Source organism: Podarcis filfolensis (genome assembly GCF_964270895.1).
Source record: "Podarcis filfolensis genome assembly, chromosome: 5".
Classification (NCBI taxonomy): domain Eukaryota; kingdom Metazoa; phylum Chordata; class Lepidosauria; order Squamata; family Lacertidae; genus Podarcis; species Podarcis filfolensis.
Genome location: NC_139608.1, coordinates 3,734,412 through 3,749,647, shown reverse-complemented (window position 1 = coordinate 3,749,647; position 15,236 = coordinate 3,734,412). Strand labels below are relative to the sequence as shown.

At 48.5% G+C, this 15,236-nt stretch overlaps 1 protein-coding gene across 10 annotated transcripts in view; it reads right to left on the bottom strand.

The window, feature by feature from the left end:
- The window catches only part of TNK2 (tyrosine kinase non receptor 2), a 104,801-nt gene that overhangs the window by 33,809 nt on the left and 55,756 nt on the right, over positions 1-15,236 (bottom strand). For all 10 annotated transcript variants that reach the window (XM_083612746.1, XM_083612750.1, XM_083612747.1 and 7 more), the window contains 7 exons: positions 13,926-13,996; positions 10,448-10,660; positions 8,295-8,447; positions 6,908-7,185; positions 4,658-4,784; positions 4,291-4,437; positions 1,881-1,975 (listed from right to left, as the gene is read on the bottom strand). In XM_083612746.1, the coding sequence (XP_083468872.1) occupies positions 1,881-1,975; positions 4,291-4,437; positions 4,658-4,784; positions 6,908-7,185; positions 8,295-8,447; positions 10,448-10,660; positions 13,926-13,996 (1,084 nt within the window). The remainder of the gene's footprint in view (positions 1-1,880; positions 1,976-4,290; positions 4,438-4,657; positions 4,785-6,907; positions 7,186-8,294; positions 8,448-10,447; positions 10,661-13,925; positions 13,997-15,236) is intronic.

Sequence of the window (15,236 nt, the reverse complement as noted above, 5' to 3'; positions counted from 1 at the left end):
GCACTGCTTTGGCATGGCACGCAGGCTGGCAAAGGGCAGGGCACCGTCACGGACTCGTAGGGTTGGGAAGGGACCCCATGGGGTCATCTAGTCCAACCCGCTGCAATGCAGGAATCACGGGTGAGGAACCCCTGGCAGATGGCCGCCCAATCTCTGCTAAAATGCCTCCGAGGAACCCCACACAGAATAATCCCAGCCACGCTGAGCTTTAGCAGACGAAGCCTTTCTGAGCATCCCACCCACAAAGCTTTATGTATTAATTCATTCTATTTATTCCATAAAATTATGTACCACTTGATTGTAAATCATCACACACACAGAGAGAGCTGAAAGCCGTCTACAAAAAAAGATAAGGCAGTAAGATGACCCATGTGAAAAAGTTAACAGCGATAATGTCAGTCTTTTGAAAAGTTAAAGCAACACTAGACTAGTAATACAAGGGTAAAACCTCAGCGCTTAGGGCTTGCCGATCGCATGGTTGGCGGTTCGAATCCCCGCAGCGGGGTGAGCTCCCGTCTTTCGGTCCCAGTTCCTGCCCACCTAGCAGTTCGAAAGCACCCTTAAGTGCAAGTAGATAAATAGGTACCGCTTTATAGCGGGAAGGTAAACGCCGTTTCCGTGTGCTGCGCTGGTGCCGGCTCACCAGAGCAGCTTCGTCATGCTAGCCACGTGACCCGGAAGTGTCTCCGGACAGCGCTGGCCCCTGGCCTCTTAAGTGAGATGGGCGCACAACCCTAGAGTCGGACACAACTGGCCCGTACGGGCAGGGGTACCTTTACCTTTACCTAGACTAGTAAAGGTAAAGGGACCCCTGACCGTTAGGTCCAGTCATGGCTGACTCTGGGGTTGTGGCGCTCATCTCGCTTTACTGGCCGAGGGAGCTGGCGTACAGCTTCTGGGTCATGTGGCCAGCATGACTAAGCCGCTTCTGGTGAACCAGAGCAGCGCATGGAAATGTCGTTCACCTTCCCACCAGAGCGGTACCTATTTATCTACTTGCACTTTGACATGCTTTCGAACTGCTAGGTGGGCAGGAGCAGGGACCGAACAACGAGAGCTCACCCTGCCGCGGGGATTCGAACCGCCGACCTTCTGATCGGCAAGTCCTAGGCTCTGTGGTTTAACCCACAGCGCCACCCGCGTCCCTAACTCTAGACTAAAAACCTATTTAAACTCGCACCCAGTTTCTAAGCATCTGGGTCAGCCAGGATCCCCTGACTCCAGGGGGAAGCAAAAAGACCCTCCCAGCTAAGTTAAGCAGAAACCAAATGAAATTGGATGCTATGCCCGCTACATTCCCCCTCCCTCCCAAAGCACAGCCCCATGAGATTCCTGAGCCCACATTTTATGATGATCCAGTGCAATTTCAATCGGAGGAGCTTTTGCTGCTGTTTGACAATCTCTGAATGTGTTTGCCCTCAAAGCCACCTATTCTGAAAACCGGGGCGGGGACGACCGTGGCAAAGCAACTTGGCCAAGGCAAAACAGCGAGCCAATACCCTGGTCAGACTCTCTCTTCCCAGGGACTCTTTGGCAGGTGGAATCACAGAATCTTAGAGTTGGAAGGGACTCCCAAAAATCATCTAGTCCAACCCCCCTGCGATGCGGGACACTTTCTGTGCAACGTGAGATTCGAACCCACAATCCTGAGATCAAGAGTCTCGCGCGAGACCGACTGTGCTATCCCGCAACAACCTCCGGAAACAGCCTTTGCAAAGCAGGTGATTTGGGCGACCGTCTTGCAGAATAAGTTGCATTTCTCGGTAGAAGCGTATAGGGCCACACTGCCCTCGGTGCATTAGGTTTCTTAGGCGAGGTCAGAATTTGCCCGCCTGGGTCCCTCTCAAAGTTTGCGCAGTCCTCCCCTCGCCCCACGCTACCTGCCCTCGATGACCGTGATGATGTCGTTCATCTGGATGTGGAGCTTGTCTGGCTCGTCGAAATCTTGCAGTGCCCGCATATCCGTGGGCTGCGCCTAGGGGAGGAAAGGAGGGGAGACGTGAAGGCTCAGCAAAGAGACCACCCAGCCAAAAGCTTGCAGATCTGCTGGGAGGGAAACTGCCCTGGCCCCCAGCCAAAGACGAGGACCTGAGGGACCCGAGTTCGAATCTCCACTTAGCTGCCGATGAGCTCACTGCAACAGTCACAGTTTCTCAGCCCAAACCGACCTCGCAAGGCAGTTGTGAGGATAAAACTAGGCTGAGAACCACGCATGCTATCTTGGGGAGAGGTTAGATAAAGATGTGAAAATACAAAATGCAATACAAGTGGTACCTTGGTTCCCAAACGTGGAAAACCCGGAAGTAAGTGTTCTGGTTTGTGAACGTTTTTTTGGAAGCTGAACATCCAGTGTGGCTGTCAGCTATTGTTTCCAGGGCGCCTGCACCAACCAGAAGCTGCACCTTGGTTTTCGAACATTTCGGAAGTCAAACGGACCTCCAGAACGGATTAGGTTTGGTGCTTTTGTTTTTGCTATTTATTTTGCGTTTTTGTTTTTGAGGCTTTTTCGGTTAATTTGTTTTTGTGGCTGGATGGATTGATTGATTGACTGAGTGTGATTGATTGACTGTGGAAATGGATAAAAGCCCTCCATCCAAACAATAACTATCATCAGTGCAGGTAAAAAAGAAAAGAATTTTTTTATTTTTATCATCTACAATACTGTCTTATTTGTTTTATAGCACAGTACATTGACTATTGCTTTCATTTTATGGATCAATGGTCTCGTTAGATAGTAAAATTCATGTTAAATTGATGTTTTAGAGGTTGTTTTTAAAAGTCTGGAAGAGATTAGCCTGTTTTGCATTACTTTCTATGGGAAAGGGCACCTTGGTTTTAGAACGGACTTCTGGAATGGATTAAGTTTGAGAACCAAGATACCACTGTAAAATAAAATAGAACCTGTGGCTGTTGCCTCTCTCTCTCTCACTAGGTGGCAGCACAGAGGACACCCAAATAAGAGATGCCTCCAAGGGTTTCTGAGTCATAGAATCATAGAATTGTAGAGTTGGGAGGGACCCCAGTGGTCATCTAGCCCAACCCCTGCAATGCAGGAACCCCTAAACAATCCTTGCCAGTAGGCCACCCAACGTCTGCTTAGAAACCTCCAAGGAAGGAGAAGCCACCGGCTTCTTTCTGAGGGGGTTCATTCTGCTATCAAACAGCGCTTAATGCCAGAAAGATCTTCCTGATATTTAATCGGAAACTCCTTCCTTGTAACTTGAAGCCATTGGTTTGGGGCCTACCCCCTGCAGCAGCAGAAAACAAGTTTGCTCGCTTACATCCAAGGTTCCCCATTCCCCATGGATTTCCCCCTAAACTGTTTTGAATTTTGAATTTATTGTTATTCACGTTTTATACTGTATTTTATGCTGTTTTTCATTGCATCAACTACCGTATTTTTCGCCGCATAGGACGCACTTTTTCCCCTCCAAAAATGAAGGGGAAATCTGGGTGCGTCCTATGGGGCGAATGCAGGCTTTCGCTGAAGCTTGGAGAGCGAGAGGGGTCGGTGCGCACCAACCCCTCTCGCTCTCCAGGCTTCAGGAAGACATCCGCAGCCTAGGCAGCCCTGCGGGAGGTCCCGCAGGGATGTCTAGGCTGCGGATAGTAGCCTGCTTCCCGGAGCGCCAGGCGCGCTGAAAGCAGAGCGCCCGGCGCTTCGGGAACACATCCGCAGCCTAGGCAGCCCTGCGGGAGGTCCCGCAGGGATGTCTAGGCTGCGGATAGCAGCCTGCCACCCGGCGCGCGGGGCACCCTGAAGCAGAGCACCCCGCGCGCCGGACAGACATCCGCAGCGTGGGGAGCCCTGCAGGAGTTCCCCGCAGGCCTCCCCACGCTGCGGATAGCAGCCTGCCGCCCAGCGGGCGGGGCGCCCTGAAGCAGAGCCGGCCAGCCCCACAAGCTCGGGGGACAGCAGGGAGGCGCAGCGCCGCCATCCTGCTGTTCCTCGACCTGGTTCGGTTTCTCCGACCTGCTTTTGGGGGGGAAATAAAGGAAAAATTTTTCCCCTTTATTTCCCCCCCAAAAAACTAGGTGCGTCCTATGGGACGGAGCGTCCTATGGGACGAAAAATACGGTAAGTGTTTTAAATCTGTCGTTAGCCGCCCTGAGCCCGGTTTTCTGAACTGGGAAGGGCGGGGTATAAATAAATAAATATTATTATAATTATTATTATTCCTCCAGACATGATTTAGTTTGGGCGCACAGGTTAACACTGATTTTCCCAGCTGCTATTATTTTGCATTCCTCCCTCCCTCCCCGAAAACCCCAAACACCTCTGGCAAATACCTCCAGGAGGAAGTCACGCAGGGCCACAAATGTGGGTCTGTCTTCTGGCTTGTGTGCCCAGCATTGCAGCATGACGTTGTAGATGTCCTGGGGACAGTCTTCTGGCCGCGGCAAACGCTCTCCCTCCTTGTCGATCTTGTGCAAAATCTAGGCAAAGGGAACAGGGCTCAGGAGAGCAAGCCAGAACCAGCCCACCGGCAAGCCTCCTTGATGAGGACTAGGAGCTTGGTGGCAACGCAGAGAGCGATGCAGGAGGTCCAGCACACATCATTTAAAAACAACAGCACCCTCTTGTTCATGAGGATTTCAGCTCTCTTCTCATGAGGTAAGGTGAGGCACTGTGCAGACCAGGCCTCTGCAATCGTACCTGACTGCCGTTGAGGCCAATCCAAGGCTCCTGTCCGTAGGTGAACATCTCCCACAACGTCACGCCGAACATCCAGGTGTCGCTGGCGTGAGAGAAGGTGCGGGTCTTCAGGCTCTCAGGGGCGCACCTGGATTTGCAGGTGAGCAGGAGGAAAGAGAGAGATGCATCAGTGCAATTTTATAATGAAATGATTTCAGAATGTTGTATTTATTTTATTGTTGTTAGCCACTCTGAGCCCGGCTTCGGCTGGGGAGGACGGGATATAAATAAAATATTATTATTATTATTATTATTATTATTATTATTATTATTATTATTATTTGAAGGGGGGCAGGTATAACTGCAATTCAAAACAATGCTGGGTGGAGAATGAGACGGGTTGGTTAGCCCCAAGATGGAAAACGAGCGAGGTCTCAGCTAAAGAAGAATAGCAACTTAAGCCGACAGAACATGCGCAGCTTGCAGACTTAACATACAGAAAAAGTGAACAAGAAGAACATAGGTTTAAAGAAGATTTGAAAATGTTTACTGAATATATGGGAAATAATTGTGTACACTTCAAAATGTTGGCAGCATTAAGAAATATTCAACAGTGTAAATAAGTTTTGACGGATGCAATAATGGAATACTGACTGGTTTAGTTTTTGTAAAATATGCAGGGATCTCTGATATGCAAAATGAACTATGGAAAGAGAAGAAGGGAAGTCGTTGATATTTTAAGGATGTTTAAATGAGTATTTTGAATGGTAAAACAGAAAATTGAATAAAAATTATATACAAAAAGGGAGAGAATGAGATGGGTTGTGTTCAGCTAGGGACACTCCTAGGAATGCAAGAACAGCATCAGAGCAGTGGCCCATATAGTATGGCAATCTCACAGGTAAACTGGAACATGAGATGCAAAGACACTCTTTGGGTCACCCTCCTCAGGACAGCAGGGGGACCAGGGGCTCCCAAAAAAAAAAACATTTTAAAAGAAATATTTTTGCTGCTAATTCAGCCTGGTTTTATTTTCCTTTCTGTATATATTTTTATTAAATTTTCTGTTTTACAATTTAGAATATTCATTTAAACAACCTTAAAACGTCAATGACTTCCCTTCTTCTCTTTCCATGGTTCATTTTGCATATCATAAATCCCTGCATATTTCACATTAACTATACCATTCAGTATTCCATTATCACATCCACCAAAACTTATTTACAGTGTTGAATATTTCTTAACGCTGCCAAGTGTACACAATTTTCACCCATATAATCAATAAAGATTTTCCAATCTTCTCTAAACGTATGTTCTTCTTGTTCTCTTATTCTATATGTTAAGTCTGCAAGATGTGGATATTCCATCGGTTTAAGCTGCCATTTTTCTTTAGTTGGGACCTAGTTGGGAACAAAACACAGGCCATAGTAGCGGCATACATAAATAACTTTTTCTGACACCTGGGAATTTCCGTCTGACTTATTCCCACCAAAAAAGGACTCTGTTGGTTTTTTTGGGGAAAGTACTTTTAAACATTTTTTTCAATTCATTATGGATTCCTTTCTGAGTTTTGTGTTGTGTGTGTGTGTATTAGTGTTGCACTGCTCAAATGCATGCTACCATTTTTAGCCTGGGTTTCTGCTAAGCCAGCCTTTTTTATTAAAAAAATTAATTTATTTATACCCCGCCCTTCCCGGTTCAGAAAACAACAGATTTAAAACACTTAATTGATGTTGCAAAAAACAGCATAAAATACGGTATAAAACATGAATAACAATAAAATCAAAAATCAATTTAGGAGAAAATCTATCCAATAAACATTAGATGATCACCAGGGCTAGCTGGCTAAATTAGTCCTATTTGGGCCAGCGAGGAGACCAGGGGAGAATTAGCTGTGGGATCCCAGAGCGGGGAATCTTCATAAAAAGGGGAGAGGGAAGGAAGGGGAATAAAAGATCAGGCTAAGTTCACATTGAAAGCCAGGCAGAATAGCTCTGTCTTACAGGCCCTGCGGAAGGAAGTTGAATCCTGCAGGGCCCTGGTCTCCTGGGACAGAGCATTCCACCAGATCGGAGCCACCACTGAGAAGGCCCTGGCTCTGGTGGAGGATAATCTAACTTCCTTAGGGCCCGGGACCTCTAAACTATGGTTATTCATGGACCTTAAGGTCCTCTGTGGGGCAGACCAGGAGAGGCGGTCCCGTAAATACGAGGGCCCTAAGCCACAAAGGGCTTTAAAGGTCAAAGCCTTGATGGGGCGCAGGTGACTCACCAGGCAAAGGGCACCTTTCGATGCTCCTGCATGACATAGTGGTCGTCGTTCTTGGGCAAAGCCCTCATGAGCCCGAAGTCTCCGATCTTGACCAGGTCGTTGGTGGCCAGCAGGATGTTGCGGGCAGCCAGGTCCCGGTGGATGAAGCGCTTGGACTCCAGGTAAGCCATGCCGCGGGCGATCTGGATGGCATACTGGCAGAGGGTGGCGATGAGGAAGTGGCCCTGGTTCTTGCGCAGCCGGTCCAGCAGGGAGCCCAGAGGGGCCAGCTCCGTGACCTTGGAGGCGGGACAGAAAGACGTCACGCACAGCGGAGGCCGGGACCCTCGACTCGGGGTTGGCAAAAGGGCCGCTGCCCGGTTACAGGGACCAGAACTGATTCATAGAACGGTAGAGTTGGGCCGGGACCCCCAAGGCTCATCAAGTCCAACCCCGCAGGAATTACTCTGAGTTAGAGGGTGGTGCTGTTAATGGCAACCTTCCATGTTCATTCCCCCCCCTGCACTGAAAGGGGTTGGACTAGATGATCCTCAGGGTCCCTTCCGACTAATAATTAATTAATTAATTAATTAATTTGCCACCCATCTGACTGGGTTGCCAGTCTGGGCGGCTTCCAACAAAATATTCAAACACCAAAAAAACCCCTCAAACATTTCTATGTGTTATGTACTGAGTTGAATAGGATCCAAAATGCAGCAGTCTGGTTGGTCCTAAAACAATAGGATTCAGAATGCAGCAGTCTGATTGGTCCTAAAACAATAGGATCCGGAATGCAGCAGTCTGATTGGTCCTAGAACAATAGGATTCGGAATACAGCAGTCTGATTGGTCCTAGAACAATAGGATTCAGAATGCAGCAGTCTGATTGGTCCTAAAACAATAGGATCCGGAATGCAGCAGTCTGATTGGTCCACAGAAGCCACCCAATCCAGCTCCAGGTGGAAGTGAATCCGCAACCAGATTGGCCTACCGGAGAATCCCGGAATTAGCCAATCACGTGGGGCCCATTGTGTAAATAATGTATATAAAGCAGACATTCTGGGGGAACTTCCATTCCTCACTACTATGAGCTGAATAAAGAGCATGAAATCCACTCTCGACTCCGATTATATTTCAGAAATAAACAACTATCTGACTTTTAGAAGACATCTGAAGGCAGCCCTGTTTAGGGAAGTTTTTAATGTCTGATGTTTTATAGTGTTTTTAATATTCTGTTGAGAGCTGCCCAGAGTGGCTGGGGAAACCCAGCCAGATGGGTGGGGTATAAATAATAAATTATTATTATTATCCGCCACAAGTCCCAGCCCCAAACACCGCTTTCCCTCTGTGGCTGGAGCCCAGACGTGGTGTCTGTCCTCAGCCTCTCCAGAAGGGAGCCTGGTCCTCACCATCTTCATGGGGTTGGAGAGCACAACGCCGTAGAGGCGGATGAGGTTCAGGTGGTCCAAGGAGTGCATGGCGTTGACCTCACGGATGAAGTCGTCCAGGGCTTCCGGTTGGCTCAGCACGTCCGTCTTGAGGCATTTGACAGCCACGTTCAACTGGCGGAAGCAGCAAGAGAGGGCAGTGCCAGGTTAAGCTTTGGGCATACAGGTTGCAGCGCAATCTTTAACCCAGAGGGCGGCCAACACGGTTGTTGCGGATGACATTAGAAGAAGAACCAATTGTTAATTTGCTGGAAGCCACCAAGCGAGGCTGAAGTTGCGCCGCTCCAACCTTGCAAAACCTACATAAACGTTCTGTTCGGTTGACAGCTGGTGCCTGGATTCTATTGGCTAGATAAACCCACAGGTGCATCAAACCCCAATATTTACCCAATGGTAAAAAAGGTAAAGGACCCCTGGATGGTTAAGTCCAGTCAAAGGCGACTATAGGGTTGTGGGACTGCCTCTCCTGGTCTGCCCCACAGAGGACCTTAAGGTCCATGAATAACCATAGTTTAGAGGTCCCGGGCCCTAAGGAAGTCAGACTATCCTCCACCAGGGCCAGGGCCTTTTCAGTGATGGCTCCGACCTGGTGGAATGCTCTGCCCCAGGAGACCAGGGCCCTACAGGATTTCACCTCCTTCTGTCGGGCCTGTAAGACAGAGCTATTCTGCCTGGCCTTTAATTTGAATTCAGCCTGATCTTTTATTCCCCTTCTCTTCCCTCCCCCTCCCCTTTTATGAAGATTCCCCGCTCTGAGACCCCACAGCTAATTCTCCCCTGGCCTCCTCGTTGGCCCAAGTAGGACCAATTAGCCAGCTAGCCCTGGTGACTATCTAATGCTTATTAGATGAATTTCCCCCAAATTGATTTCTGAATTTTGAATTTTATTGTTATTCATGTTTTTGTACTGTATTTTATGCAGCTTTTACAATTAAGTGTTTTAAATTTGTTGTTAGCTGCCCTGAGCCCGGTTTTCTGAACCGGGAAGGGCGGGGTATAAATGAAATTTTAGTATGATTATGATCATCTCGCTTTCAGGCTGAGGGAGCTGGCGAATGTCCAGAGACAACTTTCCGGGTTATGTGGCCAGCAGAATTAAACCGCTTCTGGCGCAACGGGACACTGTGACGGAAACCAGAGCGCACGGAAACGCCGTTTACCTTCCCTATTTATCTACTTGCACTTTGACGTGCTTTCAAACTGCTAGGTTGGCAGGAGCTGGGACAGAGCAACGGGAGCTCACCCTGTTGCGGGGATTCGAACCGCCGACCTTCTGATCAGCAAGCCCAAGAAGTAGTTTAGTCCTGCTGGTCACATGACCCAGAAAGCTGTCTGTGGCCTAGAAAGCGAGATGAGTGCCACAACCCCATAGTTGCCTTTGACTGGACTTAACCTGTCCAGAGGTCCTTTACTTATTTACCCAACAACACCATACAGTGGTGGGACGTGGGTGACGCTGTGGTCTAAACCACAGAGCCTAGGGCTTGCTGATCAGAAGGTCGGCAGTTCGAATCCCCGTGACGGGGTGAGCTCCCGTTGCTCGGTCCCTGCTCCTGCCAACCTAGCGGTTCGAAAGCACGTCAAAGTGCAAGTAGATAAATAGGTACCTTCTCTGGCGGGAAGGTAAACAATGTTTCCGTGTGCTGCTCTGGTTCGCCAGAAGCGGCTTAGTCCTGATGGCCACATGACCTGGAAGCTGTACGCCAGCTCCCTCGGCCAATAAAGTGAGATGAGTGCCGCAACCCCAGAGTCAGTCACGACTGGACCTAATGGTCAGGGGTCCCTTTACCTTTTCCATACAGTGGTACCTCGGATTAAGTACTTAATTTGTTCCAGAGGTCCGTTCTTAACCTGAAACTGTTCATAACCAGAAGCACCACTTTAGCTAATGGGGCCTCCTGCTGCCCCCGCGCTGCCGCTGCACGATGTCTGTTCTCATCCTGAAGCAAAGTTCTTAACCCGAGGTACCATTTCTGGGTTAGTGAGGTCTGTAACCTGAAGCGTCTGTAACCCGAGGTACCACTGTACTGGCTAAACTCCCCCATCACCTCCATTACTGCCAGCGCAGCAGGAAGCCAGAGGGAGGAAAGTCTGGGGGAAGGTGGCACCCTTACCAACTTGCCGGTGGGGGTGCACCACTCTCCTCGCCTCACCACCCCGAAGGAGCCGTCCCCCAGCTTCTCAAAGAGCACCAGGTCCTTTTCGCTGATCAGGCATGTCAAGGCCTGCTGCTGACCCTCTTCCAGGGGGGGCGAGGTGGACTGCTTGCCCAGGCCGAACTGCGCCAGGGGCTGGAAGTCCGAGTCAGGCCGCTTCCCGCTGAAGACCTGCGGGGAAGGAGAGAGGAATTCTTTATCTGTATTGTAAAATTTCCCAGTAGTGATGTATGGAAGTGAGAGCTGGACCATAAAGAAGGCTGAATGCCGAAGAATGGATGCTTTTGAATTATGGTGCTGGAGGAGACTCTGGAGAGTCCCATGGACTGCAAGAAGATCCAGCAGATCGATTCTTAAGGAAATCAGCCCTGAGTGCTCACTGGAAGGACAGATCCTGAAGCTGAGGCTCCAAGACTTTGGCCACCTCATGAGAAGAGAAGACTCCCTGGAAAAGACCCTGATGCTGGGAAAGATGGAGGGCGCAAGGAGAAGGGGACGACGGAGGACGAGATGGTGGGACAGTGTTCTGGAAGCTACCAGCATGAGTTTGACCAAACTGCGGGAGGCAGTGGAAGACAGGAGGGCCTGGCGTGCTCTGATCCAGGGGGTCATGAAGAGGCGGACACGACTAAACAACTAAACAACAATTGTAAAATTTACACAGCGGCAATGGGCTTTCTCTTAGGGTTTGCTTCCGAAGGCTTTCTCACAAACGAGTATAGCCGTGAGGCAGTGGAGGTTTAGGATCAGATTTTTCCTTCTCCTCTATTGCATTTTTTTTTAAAAATGCCATTATATTGGGGTGCCCTGGGATGCATTTTTAAGAAGGGCGAGATGCAACCGTCCGAAGTAAATTAAACAAAGACATGTAAGGATCATTAACCACCTTGAGATACATTTTGTTTTTTTAAAAACAAAGGGCTGTATATAAATAAATAAGAAAGAAAGATAGATGTAGACATGCACAGGGAGATGGATGAGGGGGATGGCAGCTGAGGGCCTGAGAAGACTGCCCTTTCCCTGTCTCCATCTCATAGGCTGAGCTTCAGAGGGACGTCACAGCATATTCCCAAACACTTCAACTTCCCAGGGACTGGTGAGGGACCCAACGGGTCTCTGAGCAAGAGAGAAGGCCTATTGGCCATGAGGTTTCGGGTAATAATAATAATAATAATGTATTATTTATACCCCAACCATCTGGCTGGGTCCCCCCAGCCACTCTGGGCAGCTTCCAACAAAACACTAAAATACAATAACCTATTAAACATTAAAAGCTTCCCTAAACAGGGCTGCCTTCAGATGTCTTCTAAAAGTTTGGTAGTTATTTTTCTCTTTGACATCTGGTGGGAGGGCGTTCCACAGGGCGGGTGCCACTACCGAGAAGGCCCTCTGCCTGGTTCCCTGTAGCTTTGCTTCTCGCAGCCAGGGAACCGCCAGAAGGCCCTCGGCGCTGGACCTCAGTGTCCGGGTGGGAGGGGCGGTTCTCTCATGATCCCCATCTCCCCGTAGAAAATCCAAAGGGATTCTCATGGTGCCCAGGATTCGATCAGGGAACCGGCCCGCATGGGGTGCTGTAAAGAAGGGCTCTGGCCACAACAAATTGGTTTTACTTTATTTACTAGCATTCATGTGCCACTTAATCACAGACAATCTCGGTTGCTTCAGCTGCTGTTAAGATACCAGGAGCTGCATGTTTGGCGACCACAGGATACTGGGAAACTGAGGCAACGGAGCGGCTGGAACTCTTAACAGAAGAGCTGCATGCTGCAACATTTTGCTGCAGTCCCAGTGGTACCTCTGAATACTCACTGTAGGGCCTGAAGGGAGACCTGGACAGGGTTATTGTCTCTATGTCTCGCTCAGGAGTTTCCTAGAAGCAGCTGTCTGGCTACTATAAGCAGCAGAAGGCTGGACCTCAAAGGGTCTCTGGCCTGATCCTGCTTTTATAAGGCATCCCAGGGGACATGCCCCTTCAGATCCCCACCCTCTCCAGCAAAAGGAGGGCTTCTCGCTGCGATGATCTGCAAGCAGTTAAAAGCCTGGCTCCAAGCCAGCCATGAAGGTTAATTCAATACTCTCCTGATAATTACTGTGAATTCAATTTGCAGCCGTTGAGCACGGCCAATTGCAGCTATTTATCACTTCCACTTGCTGCTTGTACGTGGGTCTGTGTGCATGCGGGGGGGGGCAGGGACCCCCCTTCCAACTGCAGCACCCTATGCAAACAGACGTTAATAACAGCAGAGTGGCAGAGTCGGTCCACCAGCAGCAACGCAGCCTGGCGATGAAAATTTGCTCCCGAGAAAGCCTCAGCCAGAAGGGGGCGCCAGAGGGACCAAAAGCGCCTGGCTCCCATCTGACGGCTCAGCAGAAACTAAGGCGGTTAATTATTTTGAGCTTGCAACTAATCCTGTAAACTGCAATCGATTAGCCAAAGTGCCTTGGGAAATTAACCTTCCGAGGACAGAGGTCTGCATGGTGCATCTGTCCACAAGCACAGTTTTTTTAATCTGCCCTTAATGCAGATTTCTTTCTTTGATTACTGGGGTTTTAAGTCCGGTTTCGCTTGCATTTTGTTCTTGCATTAGTCATTTATTTATTGCATTTATATCCCACCTTTTTCCTCCGAGGAGCTCAAGGTTTAACAGTCCTAGAATCACAGAACTGTAGAACTGGAAGGGACCCCCCAAGATCATCTAGTCCAACCCGCTGGCCGCAGATCCCAAAGGTGACACAGCAGCCATCTTTGAATATCTGAAGGGCTGTCTCCCGCTCCTCATGTTAATCCCCTCATTGGTCCTGTGTGGCAGGTTAGGCTGAGAGGCGCCCAGAGTCACCATGGCCGAGTAGGGATTCAAACCCTGGACTCCCAGGTCCCTAGCCTGCTGCTCTAACCACTAATCCACACTGCTTTGTTGCACATTTTGTAAATATGCCGCCTTAGAGAGCCCATGGTGCACAGCTGGGTGTGCATCTTTTAAAGGAATGAATAGGCAAATAATCAAAGCATGGAGGCTGAAACATATGATCAGAGCATGGAGGCTGAAAAGGAACAGATCCATCTTCTAGTTTACAGCTACAACCTCCTACTGCTGCATTTCAGCTTAATAATAATAATAATAATAATAATAATAATAATAATAATAATTTATTATTTATACCCCGCCCATCTGGCTGGGATTCCCCAGCCACTCTGGACAGCTTCCAAAAAAATATTAAAATACTGTAATACATCAAACATTAAACATTAATGTTTAAGCTTTCTTTCTTTCTTTCTTTCTTTCTTTCTTTCTTTCTTTCTTTCTTAAAAAATCAGTAATGGGAGACTAGCAGTGTGGCTCTAGTCAGTCCTTAAGAAACAACCATCCAGCGGGGATTTTAAAGACTGCTTTTAAAAAACTAAGTTTCTAGCCCTCTTGAGTACAGCTGCCCTTACTTTGCTCATCCAAGATTTCCGCTTGCACACAGCCTTCCTCCTCTTGACGGCTTCCCAGAGGCGCCTCTGACCTGTGAAAGCAAAAGGCGAGGGTCAGCCAGTGGGGGGGGGTGGACTGGTCAGTTCCCGAAGTATCCACACACACCACCCCCAATCCCCATTGCATGCATGTGCCCCACAAGGAAATCATCTCCAGACTGGATGTTTCATTGTTGCAGGTAATTCTGCAAAGATTTGACGTTTTCATCTCCAAAAAGTTTTAGATTTGAGTTTCTACTGAAATGAGGCTGCATTTTAATGTTGTGTTTCAATCTTGTTTTTCAGTTGTATTTTAATCAATTGTTTTTATACCTGGTGTTAACCGCCCTGAGCCCAGTCTTGGCTGGGGAGGGCGGGGTATAAATAAAACTTATTATTATTATTAAAGATATACCGAATATTGTAGCTGAAACAACCCTCTACTTCTCCTAGCTCCAGGACACTACAGGGCAAAGCACACAGTACAAGCAAACATTTGCAACATGGCCCTGCGTGTTTTTCATAAATGAATACCAGCTAAGTCCGTGTGGGGAAACTCTCCTTTTGAGTAGCGGATCAACTCAGGGGGGGAGGGGGAGGTTCTTCGCCTGCCAGTCAGTTTTCCGCTCAGAGCAACCCTGAGGTTCCAGATTTGCAGACACAAATCCAGAACCCTGTGAGAGGAGAGTTAGTGGGGAAAGGGTGAGGGTTCATTTTGAGCAAGAAAATGCCTGGCAGGGACAGGGCTAAGCCCTTCCTTTCCTTCTCTCTTCTCCCACTCAAACTCAGTCTCCCAAGAGAACTGCTTTTCATTTAATTCTTTTTTAAAAAATAACACCCAACCCACAAAACCTGAAAGTCTTCATTTCATACATCTGTGTGTCACCTATGTTTCGTCCTGTTAAAGGTTTGCCCAGCAAATTCCTGGCTAGGCATTCCAAACTGCAGGTGGATATTTAGTGTTGGGAAGAAGTAAAAGGGGACTGGGATCATCGTTCAGGCCTGCCTCTTTCAAAATAAAGGCAATTTTCTTTTCTTTTCATAACCTTGACTCCAAAAGGGGCAATAAGGTGTCATGCATTAGTTTTAAAAATAAGGTAAAGAGACTCCTGACTATTAGGTCCAGTTGTGACCAACTCTGGGGTTGCGGCGCTCATCTCGCTTTACTGGCCGAGGGAGCCGGCGTACAGCTTCCGGGTCGTGTGGCCAGCATGACTAAGCCGCTTCTGGCGAACCAGAGCAGCGCACAGAAACGCCGTTGACCTTCCTGCCGGAGCAGTACCTATTTATCTA